The sequence below is a fragment of the Nomascus leucogenys genome, chromosome 22a (assembly GCF_006542625.1).
Source record: "Nomascus leucogenys isolate Asia chromosome 22a, Asia_NLE_v1, whole genome shotgun sequence".
In the NCBI taxonomy this organism is placed as follows: Eukaryota; Metazoa; Chordata; class Mammalia; order Primates; family Hylobatidae; genus Nomascus; species Nomascus leucogenys.
This window is the reverse complement of record NC_044402.1, coordinates 102,734,465-102,762,266: the sequence shown is the minus strand read 5'-3', so window position 1 is coordinate 102,762,266 and position 27,802 is coordinate 102,734,465. Positions and strand designations below refer to the sequence as shown.

Sequence of the window (27,802 nt, the reverse complement as noted above, 5' to 3'; positions counted from 1 at the left end):
GAATTGCAAACAGTAAAGGGAGGGATACTGTCTCCCACCCTTTTGAACTGAAAAGTTTTGCTCACCTAATTTTAAAATTTGAATAAGAAACAAATCTTTATTTAAATAAAGAGAGGTAGAAAGATTATAGGTGGAAAATAAAAAGTAGTCCAAAAAGGCAAAAGAAACACACTAGAGTGGGGTCTTGAATTGGTCCACTTAATCACTGCCTTCCGTGCTCGCTTCGGCAGCACATATACTAAAAATCACTGCCTTCCAAAAGATTAAATTTCAAAACAACTCTCACTTTTCAGTTGTAATTATCAAAACAATAATCATCACATGGCAAACTATAGAAAGAGCCAAAGATTCTCTACCTAAGATATAAAGAGATCACAAAATTGTCTTAAAATACAAAGAAAATTTTATTTGTATATCAAAGACTCTAAGAAATGATGACATAAGGTTAGCAGAGTTGATGTCAAGACACAAATAGGTTTGAAGTTATAGATGATAAATCACTTTGTTTTACTGAACCTTCCCTTGATTACGTTATAGACACCATCCCTGGTATGCTCCCAGTTGAATCTTAAGCATGATGTGTCCGGGTGATATAATCGTAATTCCTTTCTGTTAATCCTCGTTATCTCTCTTTTTTTTCTTTTTCTTCTTTTTCTCTGGACTCTGAAAATAGCCAACAAGAATGCTTTGAAAGAGCTGTAACTGTATGGGTGAGTAATCACTTTTCTTTATAAAATGCAAAATCAATGTTTCCCTTGAAAACAAATTTAGGGAAAAGATTAAAATTGAAAATATGAAAAACCCACCTATAAAAGTAAGCTTCAGCAAATCATACTCTTCCCCTCAATGCAAACTTGATTTTTAGTAATAAATTCTAGATTTGTAAAATGGCCTTTTATAATATAAATACAACAAAGCCATTTCACTTTTACCTCCCCATCAATGAAAACCATTTTTTAAAATGCTTGCTCATTTCTGATATAGAAAATAGAATGAAATGTGGAGAACTGGCCCCTCCAAGTGAACACCGATAATTAAAAACAAACATACAGCAATTGCTGTGCTGGTACATGGTTCTTCCTCAGAAAGTGGTTCTTCCTTAATGTGTTTCTTTTTACCCTTTTTCTTCTTCTTCTTCACAGATGTTTCTTCTTCTTCTGTCACTTTTTCTTCTTCTTCCTCTTCTTCAACTGAATAGGGTAAGTGTAAAGGTACAACAAATTAACACTGTATCAGATTTCACTCCTTCCAAAAATGTATGAGTCCTAGTTTTTTTCTGTCATTCTCATCAACTACCCAGTTTGTTTTGTTTATTTTATAATTGGGAAGGTCCTCCAAGGCCTACCATTAACTTTAACGAATCATATAGATAGAGCTCAGAGCAATTTTCTCACGATCATGAAGTCATGTATAAAAATCAGGATTAAAACAAAGGTCATCTGATCTCCAGTCATTATTGGGAAGAGAGTCAATTATATTAGAAATGGTTAAGAGCTTCCACTCTGAAGTCAGAAGGCCTGGGTTTAATCTACCTGCTGCAGCCCTGAAAAATTGTATTTACCCTTGGTAAAACTCCATATCTATAAAACTTAAGAATGTCTTATCTTACTGGATTGTTACTGAGATTTAAAAAGATGATGCATAGAAAGCACTAAGTATAACGCTTAGCACACATTACAATAAGGACTCAACACATAGCTATTATTAGACATTCAGTGACCAGCTGGGTGCAGTGGCTCACGCCTGTAATCTCAGCACTTTGGGAGGCTGAGGCGGGAGGATCACTTGAGGTCAGGAGATCAAGACCAGCCTGGCCAACATGGTGAAATCCTGTCTCTAATAAAAATACAAAAAAGTGGCCGGGCGCGGTGGCTCACGCTTGTAATCCCAGCACTTTGGGAGGCCGAGGCGGGCGGATCACGAGGTCAGGAGATCGAGACCACGGTGAAACCCCGTCTCTACTAAAAATACAAAAAATTAGCCAGGCGTGGTGGCGGGCGCCTGTAGTCCCAGCTACTTGGAGAGGCTGAGGCAGGAGAATGGCGTGAACCCGGGAGGCGGAGCTTGCAGTGAGCCGAGATTGCACCACTGCACTCCAGCCTGGGCGACAGAGCAAGACTCCATCTCCAAAAAAAAAAAAAAAAAAAAAAAAAAACAAAATACAAAAAAGTTAGCCGGGCGTGGTGGCACATGCCTGTAATCCCAGTTACTCAGGAGGCTGATGCAGGAGACTCACTTGAACCCAGGAGGTGGAGGCTGCAGTCAGCCAAGATTATGCCACTGCACTTCAGCCTGGGCAACAAAGGGAGACTCTGTCTCACAAAAAAAAAAAAAGAAAAAGAAAAGAGAGAGAGAGAGAGAAATTCAGCAATTCAGTGACCAAATAATATTCATGCCAGACTCTGTACTAAACAATTCGAGCAAGGCACAAGAGGCAAAAATATTCATTTCCCTATGAATCTTTTTTATTTTAGTGGCAGAGTGGAGAGACATAAATGATACATTACATAATAGATATTAAAGTGGTAAGAATAAAAATAAAGCAGGAAGGGGAATGTTGGAAAAGGGCAGTATATATGGCCATTTTAGGCAGAATGGTCGGCAAACACCTAAAAGAGGTGAGGGAGTGAATGAATGATACATGTATCTTGAGGGAAAATCGTCCAGGTAAAGTAGAGCAGATGCTTAGGTCATAAGGCGTGTTGGAGGGCAGGTGGGATAAGTGGATGATAATAGGTTCAGGAAATAGCAAGCAGGCCAGTATGGCTGGAACAAATTTAGATTTAAAAAGCTAGTGGTGGTTCCACTGTGGCTACTACATACTTTCAAGTGGAACTGAGAGGATTTGCTGTCAGACTAGATTGAGTTATGAGAAAAAAGTCAAGGTTGATGGCCAAAGCAACTGGAATTGTCACATAGAAAATGGTGGAGGACTGGGCGTGGTGGCTCACGCCTGTAATCCCAGCACTTTGGGAGGCCGAAGTGGGTGGATCACAAAGTCAGGAGTTTGAGACCAGGCTGGCCAACATGGTGAAACCCTGTCTCTACTAAAAATAAAAAAATTAGCTGGGCGTGGTGGTGCGTGCCTGTAATCACAGCTACTCAAGAGGCTGAGGCAGGAAAATTGCTTGAACCTGGGAGGCAGAGGTTGTAGTGAGCCCAGATTGTGCCACTGCACTCCAGCCTGGGTGACAGAGACAGACTCTCTTGGGGTGGGGGAAGAGGGGGGAAATTGTGGGATGAAAAATTGACAAATAAATTGGAAAAGCTTATTGGATACACAATTGAGGATACAAAGGACAGAGTTTGGTGCCTCAAATGCTACGTTTAGGGATCTCCTTACTTTTCAATAAAAAGAAGCATAAAAGTTAAATGAATTGTTTGTTTTCTCTATCAAGTATACTATCGACATTTGTAGATCATACACTTTTGACCACTAAGCTACTTAGAAACCAAGTTAAAGCAATCATTGTGTTAATGCTTTACTCTTTTGCTAGACTTGCTAGCAGGTGTTCCATAAACCCAAGTGTAACTAATAATGAGGCGCCTGCTTATCAACTTCACAAGACAGCCTAGTTAACTGGTGAGCACCTATTAGATATTGTAACTATGACGGCAGGCTACCAGTATGTATTGCTTCTAGTCCACTCCGTGTAAGAGAAACAATGAAGAAAATCACTGCTCCATCAATTCTATATTCATTCTTAACTATAAAACAAAAAATTTTCAACAACCAATTTAGAAAACACATTCCTTTTTTCTCTTAATTCTCAAAATAGTTCACGTAGGAGAAACTGAAGTTTTGGAACTCTTAGTAAAATACCTAATTTGACCAAACTTCTCACATTTCCTCTGTGAAGTCTGATAAATTTAATGATATCATAAATATTCCCAGAGAACATAATGGCATTATTAAAACACCATTAGCGTTCAATGAGCAGTTTTATAATAAAGTGCGATGGCATGTACTTTTAAGACTCACAAAATCCACAGTTCTAGAGAAATGAGTATAAGTTGTGTTAAAAAAAAATTCAAACTAACCTTTAACTTTAATCTTGGCTTTTTTGGCTTTTTTTTCAGTAATTTCATCATCTTTATCTACCTGTTCTATTTTGCGTTTTTTAGAACAGGTTGGAAGTGTGGAGTCACCAGAAGGATCGTAAGTCTTCACTTCACTGAAAGACCCAAAAAGTTTTAGAAAATCTCTACAAGTATCTGGAATTGAAATAATTCTCAAGAGATAAAGAAAATGCCATTAGATAATACTTACATAAGCACACAATGTTGTTTCATTTTAGTGGCTTTAGGGTAGTTTATGAAGACTAATAGTTTCCAAAAGTTAAAGGTATTAATATTTTTCAAGTAGGTCAATCACATTCAAGAGAAGTGGTGAGCTAAATGAATTCTGATTTAGTAATCAATGTAGTTACTATGGTACAGGAAAACACTCAATCAGCATGGGGGAAATGAAAGGAGAAAATGTCTTCACACCTAACTAGAAAGTGAAAACTGAACCAATCCAACTTTCAGAACACTGCACGATGAAAAAAAAAAACAAAAACAAAAAATCTAAACCAAGCTTAGTATAGAAGTCTTCATCATAAGATCACAAGAACAAGAAAAGATACAAATACATACACATGGAAAAGATTCCTTAGAACCCAACATTTGCTTTTGTTCTAATGTAAGCAGAAAGAAAATACTGAAATGAGTGCCTAAAATGTGAACTGATGCTTTAAGCGCGTATGTTTAAAGTAAAAAGCACTAATTGCACAGGAACATTAAAAAAATTGGTTCAAAACAAGCTAAAAAATGTTCTGTTTTTTAAGCAGACTTGTAAACTGCATGACTATTTAATTTTTATAGGTTAAAGACATTTATAATTTAAGAAACAAAGACCCATGTTTGTCAACTAGAGATAAGTTATAGACTGTAAATACTGCAGAATGTATAGCTATTATAGAAAGCTTGGAAAATTCACAAAAAAGAAAATGTGAATGCCCACAGAAACACATTTGATTTCTCTCCAGAAAACACTAAATTATACTTAAATATGTATTTATAATTGGTACTGTTCTATATATTACTCTCCTCATCCACTTATAGTGTAAGATTTTACTATTAAAATTCTTGAAGGAGGCCAGGTGCTGTGGCTCACGCCTGTAATCCCAGCACTTTGGGAGGCCGAGACGGGCGGATCACGAGGTCAGGAGATCGAGACCATCCTGGCCAACATGATGAAACCCCGACTCTACTAAAAATACAAAAATTAGCTGGATGTGGTGGCGTATGCCTGTAATCCTAGCTACTCAGGAGGCTGAGGCAGGAGAGTTAACTTGAACCGGGGAGTCAGAGGTTGCAGTGAGCCGGGATCGTGCCACTGCACTCCAGCCCGGCAACAGAGAGAGACTCCATCTCAAAAAACAAAACAAAACAAAACAAAAAAAAACTTGAAGGATTATGACTCCTGAAAGTTTAATTTATTGGGTTAATGACTAGGAACATTTTGAAGAATCTTGATACATACTGTGAAATGGCTTCCTAGAACAGCTATACCACATTCTACCTCCATCATCACAACCTCACCAGCATTGAGCATTGCCTCAAATAATAACTCAAATACCCCTCCACATATAAATCTTTTGTTAATCTGACAGTTAAGTTTGAATGCTTTATCATGCCTCAGGCATTTTTAGACTTGTTTTCTGTCTTTATACTTTTTACAGAATAGGTTTCTGTAGGGATTAACTCTGAACGAACTTTTTTTGAGACAGAGTTTTGCTCCTGTTGCCCAGGCTGGAGTGCAGGGGTGCGATCTCAGCTCACTGCACCCTCCGCCTCCTGGGTTTCAAGCAATTCTCCCACCTCAGCCAGGCACCCGCCACCACACCCAGTTAATTTTTTGTATTTTTAGTAGAGATGGGATTTCATCATGTTGGCCAGGCCTGTGTTGAGCTCCTGACCTCAGGTGATCTGCCCGCCTAAGCCTCCCAAAGTGCTGGGATTACAGGCATGAGCCACTGTGCCCGGCTGAGTGAACTTTTTGATAAAGAACATATTATAGAGGAACTTTAGGTTAAAAAAATTTACTATCAGTATCTGGAAATGAATAAATTAAATATGTATATGAATGAAAACTAGTAGAAGTTAATGCGGAAAACTAAATGGCATGGAAAAAAATTAGGGGTGCATAACATGGTTAACTACAGCTAACAATGTATTATATTCTTGAAAACTGCGAAGTAGATTTTAAGGTGTCCTCACCACAAAAAAAGTACATAAGACAATGAATGTTAATGAGCTTGACTTAATCATTCCTCAATGTGCACATTTTCCAAGACAACATGTACACAATAAACATACACAATTTTTGTCAAATAAATCTGAAAAAACTATGGGCACATCAAGGTGAAGTTTACAATAAAAAATTACTGTTAATAATTAACATTTAAAAAAACTATTCACCCCATCCTCACTTAAATGTACTCACCTTTTGTGTTCATATTTTTCTGTTTTTGCTAACGCCTTTCCTGTTCCACTTATTTTTCTTATCTAAGAAGGAAAAATCACAAATACAATTCTAAGTTATAATCTCTTTATAATACACTATACAGTCTATAGTGAATCAGTGGGCCAGCAAACAGCGATTTCTGCTATTTTTTGTTTTGTTATTTTGAATAGCATATCCTGATGGCAAATGCAGTTGGATACATCAATTCTTGGTAAATAATAGCAAATGTTAACAGCAGGCCCAAAAAGAATACTTTAGACATACTAATAAGTATCCCATAAAACTGTTTAGCAGATGAAGTTAATAAATTTACTCAGTTTATTAACTTTTGACAAGTAATACTTCTGGAATAGGCATGATGTGTTCTTACCCCTCTGTCTTCCAAAGTTCTCAACCTGGCCTCTAATTTGGCTCTGTTCTCAACTCCCATTGCAGAACTTGAATCCTCACCAAAAGCATCATAACGGATAGCCAAAACAGTTTTGGCTGCCAGCATTCGAGAAATCTAATAGAAAAACATGAAGAACTATATTCCATGTTCAGATGTAAAATCCTCAATAACTTGGATGTTTTAAAATCAGGAGTTATAAAACTATTATGAATCATACAATTCAAATCATCCATTGTATTTCAACCTTTGCCACAATCTAATGGCCATATATCACCACCAACACTTCTGTGGCTGAAAAGATTTTACAGCAATTCATGTCAAATATTAGCCCAAACTAGGTTTTTTTTAAAAAATATTTTTAAACTTTAGTTTCTACTCAGTGACATTAGTGCTGTGCCTTGAGGTCACTGAAAACAAGTGCATCTTTTTCCTCATAACAATCTTAAATATGTGTGGGTTCTGGCCAGGCGCGGTGGCTCACGCCTGTAATCCCAGTACTTTGGGAGGCCGAGGCAGGTGGATCACGATGTCAGGAGATCGAGACCATCCTGGCTAACATGGTGAAACCCCGTCTCTACTAAAAATACAAAAAATTAGCTGGGCGTGGTGGCAGGCCACTGTGGTCCCAGCTACATGGGAGGCTGAGGCCGGAGAATGGCGTGAACCTGGGAGGCAGAGCTCGCAGTGAGCCAGGATGGCGCCACTGCACTCCAGCCTGGGCGACAGAGACTCCATCTCAAAAAAAAAAAAAAAACAAAAAACTGTTGGTTCTTTTTCCACCTAATTAACATTTTATGTTCTTGAACCCTTTATTTTCCTTCACCACTCTGCTCTAAATTTTATCAATTTTCAGTTTAGTTCTGTTAAATGACACATCTTTCAAAAACACTGAAAGTAGTTAACTTGTCTAAGCCTCAGTTTCATCATCTGTAAAATAGAGATACCTACATCTCATAAGGCTACTAAAGATTTAGGACGGGCACGGGTGCTCACACCTGTAATCCCAGCACTCTGGGAAGCCGAGGTGGGTGGATCAGGAGGTCAGGAGTTTGAGACCAGCCTGGCCAACACGGTGAAACCCGTCTCTACTAAAAATACAAAAATTAGCCGGGTGTGGTGGCGCGTGCATGTAATCCCAGCTACTCAGAAGGCTGAGGCAGAACAATCGCTTGAACCAGGGAGCTGGATGTTGCAGTGAGCTGAGATCAGGCCACTGCACTCTAGCCTGGCGACACAGCGGGACTCCGTCTCAAAAAAAAAAAAAAAAAAAAAAAAAAAAAAAAAAAAGTTTAGTGAATTCTGTCAAAGTGTTTTAGCATAATGCATATGCTATTTTTTATGATTCGTAAATGTTAGATTTTTTTTTTTACTGCCAGAGATAATATTTTCAGTGTGCCAACCACAGGGAGATTCTAGGGGAAAAAAAATACTAACACAATCGAAGAAACTGGCTTTAATTCAACCAATAACAGTTTCTTCTAACCTTATCTTTCAGTGTACAAAGTGCTTTTTAAATAACTCATCATTCTCTATTTAACAAGAAAGAGACAATAGAAGATTTAATGTGTACTACAGAGTAGAAGAAAAATGGGTTGTAAAAAATGAAAAAGTCCAACCTCAAAAACAAAGCAAAATCCTACAACACACCTTTCCTTTGTGTTTGGGACTCGTCTGGCCTACAAGTGAAGCATGATAAATGAGACCATACTTAGGGGTATCCCGTCTAGATTTGAGGGCTCTGAAAAGTGCCTTTTCTGCTCCAAGAATCTGAACGGTAGAAGCTGCATGCTTGGCCAAATTTAAAAGAGAACCTACAAAAGAAAAAAGTTACAAAGAATGCACCTCCAAATATATGAATGTTCCACGTACTAGAACAAAAGACCTATAGAATTATTATAGCCACAATAATAAATAAAAATCACATATAATATAGAATTCTATAATCCGGAATTCCCTAAAAATCTTGATGTTTCATTTGTAATTCCTTCATTAGCACAAGCAGGTTTGCAATGAATGCCTAGGACAAACTGAAGGTTAAGCTTATTAAGTTCAATGTTTCTATTCACCTGAGAGATGGTAGTGCTATTCTAAATTCCATTAGTATACTACAGAAGTGACATAAATGTCACATACACGAACACTAATGAGGTCCCTGCTTTCTGAGATTGTATCAAATGTTCTATTGCTTTAGATATGAAAAAGCCTACAAATAAACACATTTATTAGGAAGAGATATTCCTAGAAGTATCTATTAATAGTCCCCTACCTGTGGTTTCACTTTGTGTGGTTTCAATTACCTGTGGTTAACTGCAGTCTGAAAATATTAAAAAGGAAATTCCAGAAATAAATAGTTCCTAAGTTTTAAATCTCTTGCTATCCCACTCAGCTCCCCCCAGGACATGAATCATCCCTATCTACCCATTAGTCACTTTCGTAGTCCTCTCCATTGTGCAGTACTGCAGTGCTTATATTCAAGTAACCAATGCACAAAAATAGTTATGCTTTTTTTTTTTTTTTGGAGATAGAGTTTCGCTCTGTCGCGCAGGCTGGAGTGCAGTGGCGTGATCTTGGCTCATTGCATCCTCCGCCTCCCGGGTTTAAGCAATTCTCTGCCTCAGCCTCCAAGTAGCTGGGATTACAGGCACCCACCACCACACCCAGCTAATTTTTTTTTTGTATTTTTAGTAGAGATGGGGTTTCACCATCTTGGCCAGTCTGATCTTGAACTCCTGACCTCGTGATCCACCCTCCTCGGCTTCCCAAAGTGCTGGGATTACAGGCGTGAGCCACCGCACCCGGCCGCGTTGGCATAGTGTTATAACTGTTCTATTATGACTGTTGTTGATATCCTACTGTACCTAATTTATAAATTAAGCTTTATTATAGATATGTATGTTTAGGAAAAAACAGCATATACAGTATAGGATTCAGTACTATCCTCTGTTTCAAACATCCTTGGAGAGGGGAGCTTAGACTATATCCCCATAAATAGCTGGGGACTATTGTTATCAACGTGCTGCTTAGTTGGATATGCTGTATAGAATATTTCCTGTCAGAAAACAGACTCAATATTAATGCTATGAACTTAAGCACTAGACATAGTTTTAAAAGTTTAACAAATACATAGTTCAATTTTTTTTTTTTTTTGAGACGGAGTTTCGCTCTTGTCACCCAGGCTGGAGTGCAATGTCACAATCTTGGCTCACTGCTACCTCCACCTCCCGGGTTCAAACGATTCTCCTGTCTCAGCCTCCCGAGTAGCTGGGATTACAGGCTCATGCCACCAAGGTTGGGTAATTTTTGTGTAATTAATAGAGATGGGGTTTTACCATGTTGGCCAGGCTGGTCTCGAACTCCTGACCTCAGGTGATCCACCCACCTCAGCTTCTCAAAGTGTTGGGATTATTAGGCGTGAGCCACCAAGCCTGGCCAACAAATACATACTTCTATTAACCCCTGCCATTGCTTACTGCTACAAGTTTAGCTATACCTATGAAAATGGGTGGAGACAATGAAATCATCTGATCTTATAGCTGAAGGCACTTGAATGAAACCTTTGATTAATGATGCAGCTAAAGGAGTTACGCCAGGCTGGGCACAGTGGCTTACGCCTGTAATCCCAACACGTTGGGAGGCTGAGGTGGGCAGATCACCTGAGGTCAGGAGTTTCAGACCAGCCTGGCCAACGTGGCAAAAACCCTGTCTGAACTAAAGATTTAAAAATTAGCCAGGCATGGTGGCAGCGCACGCCTATAATCCCAGCAACTTGGGAGGCTGAGGCAAGAGAATTGCTTGAACCTGGGAGGCGGAGGTCGCAGTGAACCACTGCACTCCAGCCAGTGCAAGAGTGAAACTCTGTCTCAAACAAACAAAAAAGGAGTTATGCCATTTTAAACACTCTGATGCAGATGATATATAAGATCTTTTTTGACGGATTATAACAATGTCTCCAAGTAACATAAAAATGATGAATCAGTACTTCATTGTACTTGTAGGTATTCAATTACATAGCATTTTAATTATAGCATATCATCCTTATAATACTGCCATACACATATACAAAGTTTTATTATAAATCGGTTGTTGAAAATATTTTTGAAAGTCAAATATATTACATCCGCACACTCAATAGTGAAACTAAGGTAATCAATCGAGGGCACAAATCCTCTACAGTGATTTCTTAAAACTGTATTCAAATCTAGGTCTAGTGAGTTTTTATTATGAAAATATTAACTGTTTTATCCTCCTGCATTCATCTGATTGTTCTAATTAACCCTAACAAACTTCTAACAATGGACCACAAGTGTCTCAGAAGAGGTAGTGACTAAAGATGCCTTCATTATCCAAAAGGAAATCAGGCAAACAAATAGAAATCATCATTGAACACTTGGCCCTTAGTGATCTCCCACATACCATCTACTTTTGTGTTATTAGCTAAAATTTCTTTAATAGCGGTGGTTTAAAGATGTAAACAAAATCCTAACCAGAAAATACTTCAAACACTCATATTTATAAATTACATTAATAAAACCATCACCTGCATGAGCAATAAGCCGTGCTCCAACTAATTCCCCAACCATGACTGTAACATTGGGTGCAATGGCCATCATTCGATTTTGTAGATATTCATAGAGCTGGGTTCGATATTCAGAGATTTCAATCACCTGGTATAAGGAATAAAGTAAGTCATAAATATCATATGAGTAAAAACAGTAAAAATTCCTGTCTAAAACACTGGAGCCCTCAATTATGACAGAGCAGCTACACAACCCTGGATACTGGGTATATCACCTATGCCTAACATCAGTTTTCTTTTCTTTTTTTTTTTTTTTTCCCAGGCTGGAGTGCAGTGGTGCAATCTCAGCACACTGCAATCTCCGCCTCCCGGGCTCAAGTGATTCTCCTGCCTCAGCCTCTGGAGTTGCTGGGACTACAGGCGTGCCCGCCACCACAGCCCAGCTAATCTTTTGTATTTTTAGTAGAGACAGGGTTTCACCACGTTGGCCAGGATGGTCTCGATCTCCTGACCTCGTGATCCTAACATCGGTTTTCTATAAAATGGCTGTAGTGAGGACTTCATTATGTAATGTATGTAAACCACTTAGTCCACTGCCTGAAAATCTTAGTCAACCTAACTGTATTTTTAAAAGATTCTAAGCAGCCCAGGCACAGTGACTCACACCTGTAATTCCAGCACTTTGGGAGGTCGAGGCGGGTGGATCACAAGGTCAGGAATTCAAGACCATCCTGGCCAACACGGTGAAACCCCGTCTCTACGAAAAATACAAAAATTAGCTGGGCATGGTGGCACGTGCCTGTAATCCCAGCTACTCGGGAGGCTGAGGCAGGAGAACTGCTTGAACTGGGACCTGGGAGGCGGAGGTAGCAGTGAGCCTGAAAACATGCCACTGCACTCCAGCCTGGGCTACAGGGCGAGACTCTGTCTCCAAAAAAAAAAAAAACAGATTCTAAGCAATAAACATTTGTATCATGCTCTTTTTAATTCCTATATGGCTATCTTCAAATCTGAAAGAAAAAAAAATCACAAGATATAGACATAAAACTCAGAATTAAAAAGCTCAATCCATAATTGTCTGCCATCTTTTTTTTTTTTTTTGAGATGGAGTTTGCTCTTGTTGCCCAGGCTGGATGCAATGGCGCCATCTTGGCTCACTGCAACCTCCGCCTCCCTGGTTCAAGCGATTCTCCTGTCTCAGCCTCCCGAGTAGCTGGGATTACAGGTGTACGCCACCACACAGAGCTAATTTTTGCATTTTTAGTAGAGATGGGGTTTCATCATATTGGTCAGGCTGGTCTCGAACTCCTGACCTCAGGTGAATCCCCAACTCGGCCTTCCAAAGTGTGGGGATTACAGGTATGAGCCAATGCACCTGGCCTTCTCTGCCATCTTAATTGATTTTTGGTTAATTCATTATTTAGACAATGATTGTAAATTACTTCCTTTTAATATGTATTTTCCCCTTTTAAGCATACAAATCATGATGGCATCAGATGAGGTAGTGACTGAACACCCTCATATTTATGTTATCAGGTGAACAACAGTAAGTGTAAAAATCATCATTGCCATCAGAAAAATTAGTACTATAGAGCTGGTAACACCACAACTAGATTCTCCAGGAGTAAAATTTACCTGGGTGCAAAGATGCAGAATATTACAAATATCTTCTTCTGAAACCTCTGTTCCCATTGATATCTCTGCAGCTGCTTTCACTTCTGCTTCAACTTCTTCTGGCAGCAACTCAGAGAGTTTGGCAGAGGCATAGTTCTTCCTATCGCCTATGGAATGTTTGCAGAGGATGAGGGAGAATCACTCAACAAATTATATAAAATCCAGCAAACAGTCAAAAGAAAAAGTAGAAAGCCAATGAAAAGAATGCCTAAACAAAACAAAAAAAAATGAAGAAGTTTGACCTAGTATAACAGTTTTCCTCATTTAAGGGTTTAAGTTTAGACATTAAAAGTCTTCCCACTGCCTTCCTCCAAAAAATAATCAGAGTAAAAAGAGGACAAAATATGCCACAACACTTATTACAGAATATAAGTGGCAAAAATTTTAAAAACACAGGACTAATAATAATGTCACAGACAATTTTATACTGAAGCTGGGGCCAGTAACTCGTAAGGCAAGTAAACCATCAATCAAGTTCCTCTGTACGTTAACAACAATAGTTCCTCTGTACGTTAACAACAATCAACAATCAAGTTCGTCTGTATATTAACAGTACAGATGGCAATACTGCTATTTAGTATTAGGTACCAATGTCGTGTTATACGCCATCAAAATCTAAGTTAAAATTCATTTTGTTTCTTAAATTTAAGACACTAAATTGCTACACTTCCCAAATACATAGAAATTGCAAAAACCCTGGGAATCTTGCTTAACAAAATGCTGTATGTCATGTTTTAGGATGCCATCAAATTCATTTACTTTCAATGCCTTAAAGGATGAACCAATTACTCACCAACTTTCTGTAAACACTTGCAGTATGTCAAATTATCTGAAATAATTTTTCCTAATTCAGGGAAATGCCAGCCATACCATTCTCTACATCGCATAATGTAGTTGTTTAGTTCTTTATCCAAGTCATCTAACAAGGCTGTAGTAGATTAAAAACAAACAAAAAAACCCAGGAACTTAAAGGGATTTATTGTGGTAAAATATACACAACATAAAATTTAACACTTCAGGCTGGGCGCGGTGGCTCATGTCTGTAATCCCAGCAGACAGGCAGATCAAGAGGTCAGAAGTCCGAGACCAGCCTGGCCAACATGGTGAAACCCCATCTCTACTAAAAATACAAAAATTAGCCAGGCATGGTGGTGCACACCTGTAGTCCCAGCTACTCTGGAGGGCTGAGGCATTAGAATCACTTGAACACAGGAGGTGGAGGTTGTAGAGAGCCAAGATCGTGCCACTGCATTGCAGCATGGGCGACAGAGCAAGACTCCGACGCAAAAAATAAAAAAATAATAATAATAAAAAATAACACTTCAACCATTTTCAAGTGTACTATTCAGTAGCATTAAGTATTCTTATGATGTTATGCAACCATTACCACCATCTATTGCCAGAGCAATTTTATCATCAGAAACTGAAAAATTCTGTACCCATTAAACAGTAGCTCATTCCCACCTTCCCCCCAACCTCTAGTTATCTCTATACTTCTGTCTCTGAGTTCACTTATTTTAGGTACTTCATATAAGTAGAATCATGCAGTATTTTGTGACTATTTCACTTAGCATATTTTCAAGGTTTATCATGTTGAAATATGTTTCAGAATTTCATTTCTTTTTAAGGCTGACTAACATTCCACTGTGTGTAGTGGCTGGGTGTACGTTACCCAAAATGCTTGGGACCAGTAGTATTTCAGAGTATTTGCAAACACGTATGAGGTTGAGGATGAGACTCGAAGTCTAAATAGGAAATACATCTACATTTCCCATATACCTTATATACAAAACCTTGAAGGTAATTTTACACAATATTTTAAATAATTTTGTGCATAAAGCAAAGTTTTGACATGTGGTCAGGTGTGGAGTTTTCCACTTGTGGATTTGTGTGGTAGCACAAAAAGTTTTAGATTTTAGAGCATTTTGAATTTCAGATTAGGGACATTCAAGCTGCATCCACAATGCAGTTTATCCGTTCATCTGTTAAAAGGTATCTGGGTTGTTTCCACTGTTTGGTTTTGTAAATAACACTGTTATGAACATAGGTGTACAAGCAACTCAGTTCTGTTTTTAATTCTTTTGGGTATAAATCTAGGAAAGGAATTGCTGGTTGAACGCATTTCTTTTTCTTTTTTTGGAGACAGAGTCTAACTCCATCACCCAGGATGGAGTGCAGTGGCACGATCTCAGCTCACTGCAACCTCTGCTTCCTGGGTTCAAGTGATTCTCCTGCCTCAGCCTCCTAAGTGGCTGGGACTATAGGCATATGCCACCTCGACTGGCTACTTTTTTGTATTTTTAGTAAAGACAGGGTTTCACCATGTTAGCCAGGTTGCTCTCGAACTCCTGAGCTCAGGCAATTCACCCGCCTCGGCCTCTCAACATGCTAGGATTACAGGTGTGAGCCACTGCACCCAGCCGAATACTTTTTGTTTTTTTTTTGAGACGGAGTGTTGCTCATGTTGCCCAGGCTAGAGTGAAATGGTGCAATCTCGGCCCACTGCAACCTCCGCCTCTCAGGTTCAAGTGATTCTCCTGCCTCAGCCTCCTGAATAGCTGGGATTACAGGCGCCTACCATCATGTCCAGATAATTTTTGTATTTTTTACTAAAGATCAGGTTTCACCATGTTGGCCTGGTCTCGAACTCCTGATCTCAGGTTATCCAACAGCCTCGGCCTCCCAAAGTGTTGGGATTACAGGCGTGAGCCACGGCCGAATGCATTTCTAAAACAGAAAAATGATTAAGATTTTGAGCTTTTTTTTTTTGGTGAGATGGAGATTTGCTCTTGTTGCCCAGGTTGGAGTGCAATGGCGCGATCGACTCACTACAACATCTGCCTCCAGGGTTCAAGTGATTCTTCTGCCTCAGCCTCCCGAGTAGCTGAGATTACAGGCATGTACCACCATGCCTGGTTAATTTTGTATTTTTAGTAGAGATGGGATTTCTCCATGTTGGTCAGGCTGGTCTCGAATTCCCAACCTCAGGTGATCCTCCCGCCTCAGCCTCCCAAAGTGCTGGGATTACAGGCATGAGCCACCGTGCCCGGCAGCTTTTGAGCTTTCTAAAAACCATTTAATGACATAGCAGAATACACAACTACAAAGATTCCACTTATGTTTTTAACATTTTCATGGAAAAACACGAATTAACGTAATGTTAATTCTGTGATTCATATAATCTCCAAATAGTCAACCTCCGCCTCCTGGGTTCAAGCAATTATCCTGCCTCAGCCTCCTGAGTAGCTGGGATTATAGGTACACGCCACCATACACATTTAATTTTTTTGTATTTTTAGTAAAGGCAGGGTTTTGTCATGTTGGCCAGGCTGGTCTTGAAACTCCTGACCTCAGGTGATCCACCTGCCTCGGCCTCCCAAAGTGCTGGGATTAAAGGCTTGAGCCACCGCACCTGGCCTCCTTTCTCTTTCTCAACAGTTAGAATCATAAAAGATAGTTTCAACAGTATGAAAACGCATGAAGGACAGAGCAACAAATCGGACTTTGCATGTACTATACTTACAAATTGCCTGAACAATCATTGTGTCTACTTTATCAGCGCTAAATTTCAATCTATATCGAGACAGGCTGCGAAGAAAGGGGAAAATAAATTAGTAAGATAGCATCTAGGAAAAGCATTTAAATTAACACCTTAAAGTTTTTTTTTTTTTTTACTCAAATCGGCCTGTAGTCAGAGCTGTAATTGGTTTTTCTAAGAAGAAAAATCAGCTAAGTAGAAATGCACCATATGAGACCAGAAAATACACATTAAAAAAAAAAAGCTATATATACTGCTACGACCTGTATTTCTGTAACATGAATGAGTTTATGTATGAATGACAAATAGGATAAGCTGTGTAATACAAAAGTCGTATTGGACTGGGCGTGGTGGCTCACGCCCGTAATCCCAGCACTTTGGGAGGCCGAGGTGGGCAGATCACCTGTTAGGAGTTCGAGACCAACCTGGCCAACATGGCGAAACCCTGTCTCTACTAAAAATACAAAAATTAGCCAGGCATGGTGGGGCACGCCTGAATCTCAGCTACTCTGGAGGCTGAGGCAGAAGAATCGCTTGAACCGGGGAGGCAGAGGTTGCAGTGAGCCGAGATCATGTGCCACTGTACTCCAGCCTGGGCAACAGAGCAAGACTCCATCTCAAAAAAAAAAAAAAAAAGCCATATTGGTTCATGCAATTTTTTATAGCACATATTAAGCTTTATACTACCAGTTAAGAACTTTGCAGGACTCTTAACATCTGAAAACAGAAAGCTGTGGAGTAACATTATTGTCTGTATATAAACGTTTCTTCATCTCAGCACAATTAATATTTTGGGCCTAATTCCTTGTTGTAGGGGCTGCCCTGTGCATTATAGGACCTCTAGCAGTATCCCTAACTTTTATCCACTAGATGTTCATGGCAGACCCCACCTCACCTCCAATTGTGACAACCAAAAATGTCTATGGACATCAACAAATGCCTACCGAGGGACATCTGATTGCCCTTGATAGGGAACCACTGCTATACACAATGCAGATTTACCTAAGTTTGGATTTCTGACTCAGTTTCACTATTTGTTCTTAGAAATGCTTATTACAAAGTTCTCCCTGACCTTTGTGCATTTTTGCTCTTAACTCTAACTTAGCAGCTTCAACCCTTTCAATCTATGCCCACCTTTTAATTTTAAAATAGACCTTTTTAAATTGTAGTGTTTCTTTTTTGTTTCGTTTTGTTTTGTTTTGAGACGGAGTCTTGCTCTGTCACCCTGGTTGGAGTGCAGTGGCACTATCTCCGCTCACTGCAAGCTCCACCTCCTGGGTTCACGCCATTCTCCTGCCTCAGCCTCCCGAGTAGCTGGGACTACAGGCGACTGCCACCACGCCCGGCTAATTTTTTTGTATTTTTAATAGAGATGGGGTTTCACTGTGTTAACCAGGATGGTCTCGATCTCCTGACCTTATGATTCGCCTGCCTCGGCCTCCCAAAGTGCTGGGATTACAGACGTGAGCTAACGCACACGGCCTGTAGTGTTTCTTTTCTTTTCTTTTTTTTTTTTTTGAGACGGAGTCTCGCTCTGTCACCCAGGCTGGAGTGCAGTGGTGCGAGCTCGGCTCACTGCAAGCTCCGCCTCCTGGGTTCACACCATTCTCCCGCCTCAGCCTCCCCAAGTAGCTGGGACTACAGGTGCCCACCACCACGCCCGGCTAATTTTTTGTATTTTTAGTAGAGACGAGATTTCACCGTGGTCTCGATCTCCTGACCTCGTGATCCGCCTGCCTCGGCCTTCCAAAGTGTTGGGATTACAGGCGTGAGCCACCATGCCCAGCCTGTAGTGTTTCTTTAATATGAGCTTAAGATGTCTTTTGAACTGTGGTAATAATTTTATTAGGATTACTATTTGATAGTACTGATTACAAAGTTGCACAGGTTTTGAGCAACTACCTACCATTATTTTCTTCACAACCCTGTTAACCGTAGTGCAATTCCAGAGTATTACGCTTTTCATGAACAGCTGTATCACAACATAGCAATAATGCCTATTCTAAGGGACTTCTAATTAAATATGATAGGGTTAACATGCAATTAAAAATAGGGAGAAGACTGGGCATGGTGGCTCACACCTGTAGTCGCGGCACTTTGGGAGGCTAAGGCAAGTGGATCACTTGAGCCTGGGAGTTCTAGCCTGGGCAGCATGGCAAAACTCCATCTCTACAAAAAGTTAAAAAATCAGCCAGGGATGGTGGTGCACACTTGTAGTCCCAGCTACTTGGGAGGCTGAGGTGGCATTGTTTGAGTCCAGGATGTCAAGGTTGCAGTGAGCCAAGATCGCACCACTGCACCCCAGCCTGAGTGACAGAGTGAGACCATGTCTCAAAAAAAAAAAAAAAAAGGCCGGGCATGGTGGCTCATGCCTATAATCCCAGCACTTTGGAAGGCCGAGGCGGGTGGATCATTTGAGGTCAGGAGTTCAAGACCAGCCAGGCCAACATGGTGAAAGCCCGTCTCTACTAAAAATACAAAAATTAGCTGGGCAGTAGTGGTGCACACTTGTAATCCTAGCTACTCGGAGGCTGAGGCAAGGAAATCACTTGAGCCTGGGAGGCAAGGGCTGCAGTGAGCAGAGATCATGCCACTGCACCCCAGTCTGGGCGACAGTGAGAATCTGTCTCAAAAAAAAAGAGAGACATATGTCTTGCTATGTTGCTCAGGCTAGTCTCAAACTCCTGGTCTCCCAAAGAGCTAGGATTACAGGGGTGAGCCACTGCACCTAGTCCTCTTTGCCTTATTAAAAATCTGAGTAAAACAATCAAAACACAAATACACACCTATCCCATAAGACCACAGCAGATGAGAGAATTTGGGGGAATATTAAGTAGCTGGAGGAGTGGCACGACTTAGCAGAGATAAAAGAGGGAAAGCCCAAGAAACAGGGCATCCAAGATCAGAGGAGTAGAGAATTCCTTTGATGAGGTTTTAAGGTTTTAAGAATCCAGACAATGGAGCCAGACTGCCTGGATTCAAATCCTGGCTTTACTGCTTACTAGCTGTATTGACCTCGGGCTTCAGTTTCATCTGTAAATGAGGATATTACTATCATCTTCTTCATAAGGTTCTGATGTAGTTCAAATGAGCATTTGTAACATTCTTAGAACACAGCTATGTTAAGTGCTTATCAAATAAAAGTAAGTTGACTTTATTTTCCAGTAATTCTCACCTGTGAGCCAATCCAAGACACATAGCTGCCATTTCACGTGGTTCTACCCCAGGGATTAATCCATCCATTTGTGAACGAATTCCTCTCATAAGTTCATTAACAACAGGACTATGGATACAACTGAGATTCAGCTTTTCCTACAAGAACAAGAACATCTATATTAAATAAAAAAAAAAGACTTTCCTGAAGTTATTATTATTTTTTGAGACAGAGTATCACTCCGTCGCCCAGGCTGGAGTGCAGTGGCGCAATCTTGGCTCACTACAACATCCGCCTCCCGGGTTCAAGCAATTCCCCTGTCTTGGCCTGGGATTATTTCAGGCATGAGCCACCATGCCCAGCTAATTTTGTATTTTTAGTAGAGACAGGGTTTTACCATGTTGTACAGGCTGGTCTCAAACTCCTGACATCAAGTGATCCGCCTGCCTCGGCTTCCCAAAGTGCTGGGATTACAGGCGTGAGCCACCGCGCCCAGCCTGAAATTATTTCTTAAATATTAAAGTGGCACTAATTTAAATATATGCATTTCTCAGTTGGACAAGAAGTATAATTTCTAGTGTGTCTGTAGAATACTTGAGTGTATCACTGGTGGAAGTAAAAACTGATACAAGCTTCCAGAAGACAGCTTGGCTACATAAATTAAAAGCTATAAAAAGATTAATATAATATGACCAAGTAGCTGGTTTAAGGAGATCTTTTACTACCTGTTATTTAACTTCTTTTTAAAATTACAGGTTATGCGGGGCACGGTGGCTCACAAGGTCAAGAGATCGAGACCATCTTGGCCAACATGGTGAAACCCCATCTCTATTAAAAATACAAAAATTAGCCAGGTGTGGTGGCAGGCGCCTATAGTCCCAGCTACTTGGGAGGCTGAGGCAGGAGAATCACTTCAACCCAGGAGGCGGAGGTTGCAGTGAGCCAAGATTGAGCCAATGCACTTCAGCCTGGTGACAGAGTGAGACTCTCTCTTTAAAAAAAACAAAAACAAACAAACAAACAAACAAAAAAATACAGGTTGGGCGTGGTGGCTCACGCCTGTAATCCTAGCACTTTGGGAGGCCAGGGCGTGTTGGTGGGCGTCTGTAATCCCAGCTACTCGGAAGGCCAAGGCAGGGGAATCCCTTGAACCCAAGAGGCAGAGGTTGCAGTGAGCCAAGCTCATGCCACTGCACTCCAGCCAGGGCAACAGAGCGAGACTCTGTCTCAAATAAATGAAACGAAATAAAAAAAGTAAATAACATAAAATAAAATATAAAATAATATAAAATATAAAATAATTAGCCAGCATGGTGGCGCGTGCCTGTAGTCCCAGCTACTGAAGAGAGAGGATTGCTTGAGAACAGGTCAAGTCTGCAGTGAGCTGTGAGACTGCGCCACCGCACTCCCGATTAGCTGGGACTACAGGTGCCTGCCACCACGCCCGGCTAATTTTTTGTATTTTCAGTAGAGACGGGGTTTCACCGTGTTAGCCAGGATGGTCTCGATCTCTTGACCTCGTGATCTTCCTACCTTGGCCTCCCAAAGTGCTGGGATTATAGGTGTGAGCCACCAGACCCGGCCTGAATTGTTCTGCTTTCTGTATTTGGGAGGCTATTTTCCTAGTCTTTCTTTCCACTCTCACATTTTATTTCATCTCCAGCAATACACCCCTACTAAAGTTTTCTAATAAATACATTTCTAAAAAATATAAGGACCCCATTTTTGTTGAAAAAAAAAAATGTGGCTAGACAAAAATATGGCATGATATACATAGAACATTAAAATTATATATGGGTAGCAGATTTGTTAAAGCCAATTTTTATCATTTTTTGTTCTATATCTTCTACAACAAATAGGCATTACTTATTTGCTCAGTTCAGCTGATGTTAGGGGAAATCCATTACCATGTAGCTTAGAGAAAAGAAAAAAAAAGTATTGAGAACTTATGATAAGCAACTTATTGCAAAGGCTAGGCTTTGTAGTTGGTATGCTGTGAGATCTGACTAGCAGGAATGACCAAAAAAATCGTGACTTTACCTTTATGACCCCTCCTAGTTTAGCATCAGCTACTGCCAGCGGTTCATGGGCTTCTTTTACTATTTTCTTCAGAACTTTTTTCAGCTGCTTATTGATTTTGCCCTCCATCAGAGCTGTGAATGCTTTTCAGGAAAAAGACAAACAAAAGCATTAACTCTCAAATGTTTAACTTTGAGACCTTGTCCTAGTTGACATTTAAAAAAACAAAATAGGCCTTTCAAAGGGCTTGAATTTAATGTTACTTCTGAAATGAAATGATACATGTTTTATAAGTTACATGTTTCACAATTTCATTTGATCTTCCCACCCTCATTTTTGCTACAGAGCCAGCGGTAAAATCAGGTCCAGGGTTTCTTTCCTTCTCACAAGAATCTTCTCATGAACTCAAGAGAGAATCATGAAATCTTAGAAACAATCTTTTTGGGAAGACAAAATAGATTCACTTTCCTTTGTCATTTCAAATAGACTGTCCTGAAATATCCTAAAATCACATCAAAACTAGTGAGAATGAGTGTAATCATTTTCAAAGTTCTGCCACAACATAAGCATGTTTGAATGAAGGCCTTATCTTTGCTTGTATCTCTGCTTGTACACCTCCAGCAATGTAAAACTTAGCAGCAAAGGCTACCTATTCTATTTTGAGACCGCTGGTATTTCTGGCAAGTTTTAAATCGGCTACTTTATAATTCTCACCCTTCCTTAGACCTATACTCCCTTTTTCTCGACCCACATGAACACCTCTTCTGATATTTATCTGACATTTGACTGAGCTAAAAGTACGCTTGGGTTACCCAGGCATGGTGGTGTGTACCACCAGCCTGGCCAACATGGCGAAACCCTGTCTCTACTAAAAATACAAAAATTAGCTGGGCGTGGTGGCACGTGCCTGTAGTCCAGCTACTGGGGGCTGCAGTGAGTCATGATCATGCCACTGTACTCCAGCAGCCTGGTGACAGACCCTGTCTCAACAAAACAAAAACAAAAACAAAAAACATAAAAAGTATGCTTGGGCTGCGCGCGGTGGCTCAAATCTGTAATCCCAGCACTTTGGGAGGCTAAGGCTGGCAGATCACCTAAGGTCAGGAGTTCGAGAGACCAGCCTGGCTAACATGACGAAACACTCTCTCTACTAAAAATACAAAAATTAGCTAGCCCTGGTGGCTCATGCCTGTAATCCTAGCTACTCGGGAGGCTGAGGTAGGAGAATCGCTTCAACCCAGAAGGTGGAGGTTGCAGTGATATCGTGACATTGCACTCCAGCCTAAGCGACAAGAGCAAAACTCCATCTCACAAAAAACAAAAAAACAAAAAAAAGGAAAACCAAAAAAAAGAAAAATGCTTGGCAGGAATGAAGGTCTATCAACAATTTCCAAAGTCAGGCAGTTTGTGCTTAATAAGTCAGGTCTTGCTCTTCCCTCCTGATCGTATATCCATTTGAATTATGATCAAATGGATAATCCCAGCACTTTAGGAGGCTGAGGTGAGCAGGTCACGAGGTCAGCAGATGCGACCATCCTAGGCAACAAGGTGCAACCCCATCTCTACTAAAAATACAAAAATTAGGTGGGCGTGGTGGCGTGTGCCTGTAATCCCAGCTACTTAGGAGGCAGAGATTGCAGTGAGCTGGGATTGCGCCCCTGTACTCCAGCTGAGGATGAGTCTCAAAAAAAAAAAAAAAAAACAAAAGACTTGCAAGTTGAAAACACAATCAAGAATAAAAATAAATCATTTCATGCAAATAGCATATATGAATGTCTGAGACCAACACAAATTCAACGTCACACCCCAACAGACCTTATTTCTTTATTTAAAAAAAAACTGATGGCCAGGCATCGTGGCTCATACTTGTAATCCCAGCACTTTGGGAGGCCAAGGCGGGCGGATCACCTGAGGTCAGGAATTCCAGAGCAGCCTGGCCAACAGGCAAAATCCCGTCTCTACTAAAAAATACAAAAATTAGCTGGACATGGTGGTACCACCTGTAATCCCAGCTACTTGGGAGGCTGAACCCAGCCTCCTGGGAGAATTGCTTTAACTCAGGAGGTGGAGACTGCAGTGAACCGGTATCATGCCACTGCACTCCAGCCTGGGTGACAGAATGAAACATCTCCAAAAAAAAAAAAAAAAAAAAAAAAAAAAAAAATATTTGGGGGGGGCGGGGGGGGGAGGTCTCGCTACATTGCCCAGGCTCATCTTAAATTCCTGCCCATCTTAGCCCCTCAAAGTGTTGGGATTACAGGTGTTAGCCACTGTGCCTGGTCTCATCAAACTCTAAGGCTATGAGGTTTAAAATGTACACTGTGACATTTACAGCCATTTAGTTGTGGTTCTGTCATGTCAAAACTGCCTTATAACAGGCAGTGAGAACTGAACTCCCAGGGAAAGGATTCTGCTTTCTTTTTTTTTTTTTTTTTTTTTTTTTTTGAGATGGAGTCTCGCTCTGTCGCCCAGGCTGGGGTGCAGTGGCGCAATCTCAGCTCACTGCAAGCTCCGCCTCCCGGGTTCACGCCATTCGCCTGCCTCAGCCTCTCCAAGTAGCTGGGACTACAGGTGCCTGCCACCACGCCCGGCTAATTTTTTGTATTTTTAGCAGAGACGGGGTTTCATCGTGGTCTCGATCTCCTGACCTTGTGATCCGCCCGCCTCGGCCTCCCAAAGTGCTGGGATTACAAGCGTGAGCCACCGTGCCCGGCCAGATTCTGCTTTCTTAATTAGCTGATGTTCATTTAACTTTCTGGTGAAAACAGATAGGAAAAGGCATTGTAAATGTTTCTATGACAGCATTCTTGATAAAATTCACTATTTTCATTCATTTTCCCCAAAATATTTATTATAAACCTTCTATAGCTGTATACTTTGCTAGAGTCTAGGAATTTGACAGTACAGAACAGTCTCTGCCCTCGTGGAGCTTAGACTTGGGGGGGGGGGATTGACTTTAAATTCTCAACTACTATGGCATTTTGTCCATTTACTGTACATTACTTAATTTTATGTTATTTTTCAGACGGAGTCTTGCTCTGTTGCCCAGGCTGGAGTGCAGTGGCGCGATCTTGGCACACTGCTACCTCTGCCTCCCAGGTTCAAGTGTTTCTCCTGCCTCAGCCTTCCAAGTAGCTGGGACTACAGGTGTGTGCCACCACACCCGGCTAATTTTTTTAATTTGAGTAGAGATGAGGTTTCACCATGTTGGCCAGGCTGATCTCGAACTCCTAACCTCAGGTGATCCGCCTGTCTTGGCCTCCCAAAGTGCTAGGATTACAGGCATGAGCCACTGTGCCCAGCCTTATTGTACATTACTTTAAATAATACAAAGAAGCCAGGTAAATGAATCTGGAAATACTGCTCAAATTTCGAGTTTTACCATCTGTAACGTAGAGATGATGGTTACCTCCCTCACAGGATTCAAGAATTAAATAACAATTATGAAATCATAAGCATAAATCTGACAATCAGTATGTGCTCAATATATTAGGTATTAATAGTAAAAACCTGCTTGTTTGGGCAAAAGCTTGGCTTGTCCATTTAATACAGTTTAATAAGGACTGGCCAGAAATATCCCAAGCAGATTAAAGATCGTATGCAAAAAGGAATTCAGAAGAGGCTACTTGAGATCAGGACTAGGAACTGTTCATGTCCCAGTCTATGTCAACAACACCCCCTAGAGTTGGAATACAGCTAACACAATCTTGCTTGGAATCTTACCAAATGTTTACCCATACTTATAAGCTGTGATGAACAGGCTATCTTTTTAAAAATTCTCCAAGTTAATATTACTACAGTTTTTTTTATGGCTGTATATAACTCTAATTACTGAAGGGTTGGTGAAGCAGCCCGAGAACTATGTTTATAAAACAAAGAAACTGGCCCTATGGGTCTTCCTTCAGCCTACCCCTCTGCCAAGGTTAGGGTGGTCTGTTATGTTCCAGCATGTTTAGTTGGATTCCGAATTTTCAGACAAAAACTGTACCTTTCTCCTGTGGTTATATAACAAATTTTTTGCATCTGTCATATTCTTGCCCAGCTTTAAGCCATATTCTTCCTCATAGTCCTTCATTTTCAAACTACACCGCCAAACAGTTGGCTGATTTGTGATAAAGAATTTAGGCAGTTGAAAATTTAATGATTTGGGCTTTATATCTGCTCTTCCTGTTTTCCCTAACACTTAAAAAAACAAAACTGTAAGACCTACTGCAGTCAATTACAGTAAATAAACCCTATCACTCTGTTGTCCTGTGATGCAATCTAGTTGAAGAGTATGAGTCATCCATTCTTCTGAATCTTTTAAAAATAACACCTCTGTCAGTTTCTGTATAACTCTGAATATTGATACGCTTTTTTGAACTAAAAATCTATACCCCCAGAAGAGCTTTTTAAATTATTTTTCAACTGTGAATCCTGGCTGTTCTCAGGATTACAACTCTACCCTTGGATTAAAATGAGGAGAGAGCTGTATACTTGACCACATTACCTTGGTCCCTTGTAGAACACCTTTTACTGAACTGTGCTTCAGCATTATGTTGCTGGTTTCCACAGGGAGATCAACTTAACCACTTCTCACCTCTCCTCACACATGGGGAAAACCAGCCCTATGGTGAAAAAAGCTAACTCAATGTTGTCTCAGTGGTAGTGACGAATGAGTCAGATCACTTAAATTCAGTTCCAATAAGAATGCATCATTGACAACATTGAATAAGGTTAACACAGGCAACTGAAGCAAACAACCTTTTAACAAGAAAAACAAATAGCTAAGACTTAATTTTTTTGAGATGGAGTCTCGCTCTGTCACCCAGGCTGGAGTGCAGTGGCGCGATCTCAGCTCACTGCAAGCTCCGCCTCCCGGGTTCATGCCATTCTCCTGCCTCAGCCTCTCCGAGTAGCTGGGACTACAGGCGCCCGCCACCACGCCTGGCTAATTTTTTGTATTTTTAGTAGAGACAGGGTTTCACCGTGGTCTCGATCTCCTGACCTCGTGATCCGCCCGCCTCGGCCTCCCAAAGTGCTGAGATTACAAGCGTGAGCCACCACGCCCGGCCAAGACTTAATTTTTTCAAAAAAGCAAGCTTCTAGTTTTTTACTTTACCTGCTAATGCTTCTGCTGTATCCTGAAATTTCTCAAAATGTTTTAGCTTTACTCTAGAATTAAAAAAAAGAGAGAGAAACATGTTATTGGGGGCGGTGCATTGATTCAAAAGCCACATAACTTGGAAAGAAGTGCTTGACTGTCTCCAAAGCACACACCAATAAAACATGCCTATCACTGTGTATCATGGTGTGAAGTTAGATATTCTTCATACAATTACTAGTTTTTCTAAATGTTAGGCTAGTAATGTTTGGATTATTAAAAGAAAGTTGTAGGCTTTGAAGGAAACTTTGGCCAAGAGTAAAGATGTTGAAGTTTTAATACAAACCCCTGTTGCATAAAGCTGTACAGACGTGACTTTATTATACAGCATAGAATTGACTCAAGAAAAAGTATGTGAGTCCCTTTTAGGAATCTCATGATATTCATTTGTCTATCCTGTACAAATGCCATTTAAAAAAATAGCTTATTGTCAGATCTCATTCTTGTTACATCCTAACCCTTTATTTATTTATTTATTTTTTGAGACGGAATCTCACTCTGTCAGCCAGGCTGGAGTGCAGTGGCGCGATCTCGGCTCTCTGCAACCTCTGCCTCCCGGATTGAAGCAATTCTCCTACCTCAGCCTCCCAAGTAGCTGGGATTACAGGCATGTGCCACCATGCCTGGCTAATTTTTTTTTTTTTTTTTTTTTTGAGACAGAGTCTCACTCTGTCGCCCAGGCTGGAGAGCAGTGGCGCGATCTCGGCTCACTGCAAACTCTGCCTCCCAGGTTCACTCCATTCTCCTGCCTCAGCCTCCCAAGTAGCTGGGACTACAGGCACCCGCCACCGCACCCGGCTGATTTTTTGTATTTTTAATAGAGACGTGGTTTCACTGTGTTAGCCAGGATGGTCTC

The 27,802-nt window shown here is 40.6% G+C and overlaps 1 protein-coding gene and 3 non-coding genes across 7 annotated transcripts in view; all 4 read right to left on the bottom strand.

Annotated features, from left to right (window-relative positions):
* Positions 1-385: 385 nt before the first annotated feature.
* Positions 386-27,802, bottom strand: part of NOP58 (NOP58 ribonucleoprotein) — a 38,704-nt gene continuing 11,287 nt past the window's right edge. For 2 of the 4 annotated variants that reach the window (XM_030804184.1, XM_030804185.1), the window contains exons 3-14: positions 21,825-21,946; positions 19,806-19,942; positions 16,616-16,680; positions 13,886-14,020; positions 13,054-13,199; positions 11,440-11,566; positions 8,550-8,713; positions 6,882-7,016; positions 6,491-6,552; positions 4,042-4,175; positions 1,051-1,190; positions 386-663 (exon numbers count right to left, since the gene is read on the bottom strand). In XM_030804184.1, the coding sequence (XP_030660044.1) occupies positions 613-663; positions 1,051-1,190; positions 4,042-4,175; positions 6,491-6,552; positions 6,882-7,016; positions 8,550-8,713; positions 11,440-11,566; positions 13,054-13,199; positions 13,886-14,020; positions 16,616-16,680; positions 19,806-19,942; positions 21,825-21,946 (1,418 nt within the window). In that variant the 3' untranslated portion in view covers positions 386-612. Of the gene's footprint in view, positions 664-1,050; positions 1,191-4,041; positions 4,176-6,490; positions 6,553-6,881; positions 7,017-8,549; positions 8,714-11,439; positions 11,567-13,053; positions 13,200-13,885; positions 14,021-16,615; positions 16,681-19,805; positions 19,943-21,824; positions 21,947-26,292; positions 26,411-26,904; positions 26,958-27,802 lie in introns of all 4 variants that reach the window. The other 2 variants (XM_030804186.1, XM_003253955.3) reach the window with 2 other exon arrangements.
* On the bottom strand, positions 11,206-11,289 carry LOC115832695. The gene has a single exon (XR_004028207.1). It is a non-coding gene; the product is annotated as a small nucleolar RNA SNORD11 (small nucleolar RNA).
* LOC115832696 lies at positions 12,903-12,992 on the bottom strand. Its single transcript, XR_004028208.1, has one exon. It is a non-coding gene; the product is annotated as a small nucleolar RNA SNORD11B (small nucleolar RNA).
* On the bottom strand, positions 26,430-26,514 carry LOC115832684. The gene has a single exon (XR_004028199.1). It is a non-coding gene; the product is annotated as a small nucleolar RNA SNORD70 (small nucleolar RNA).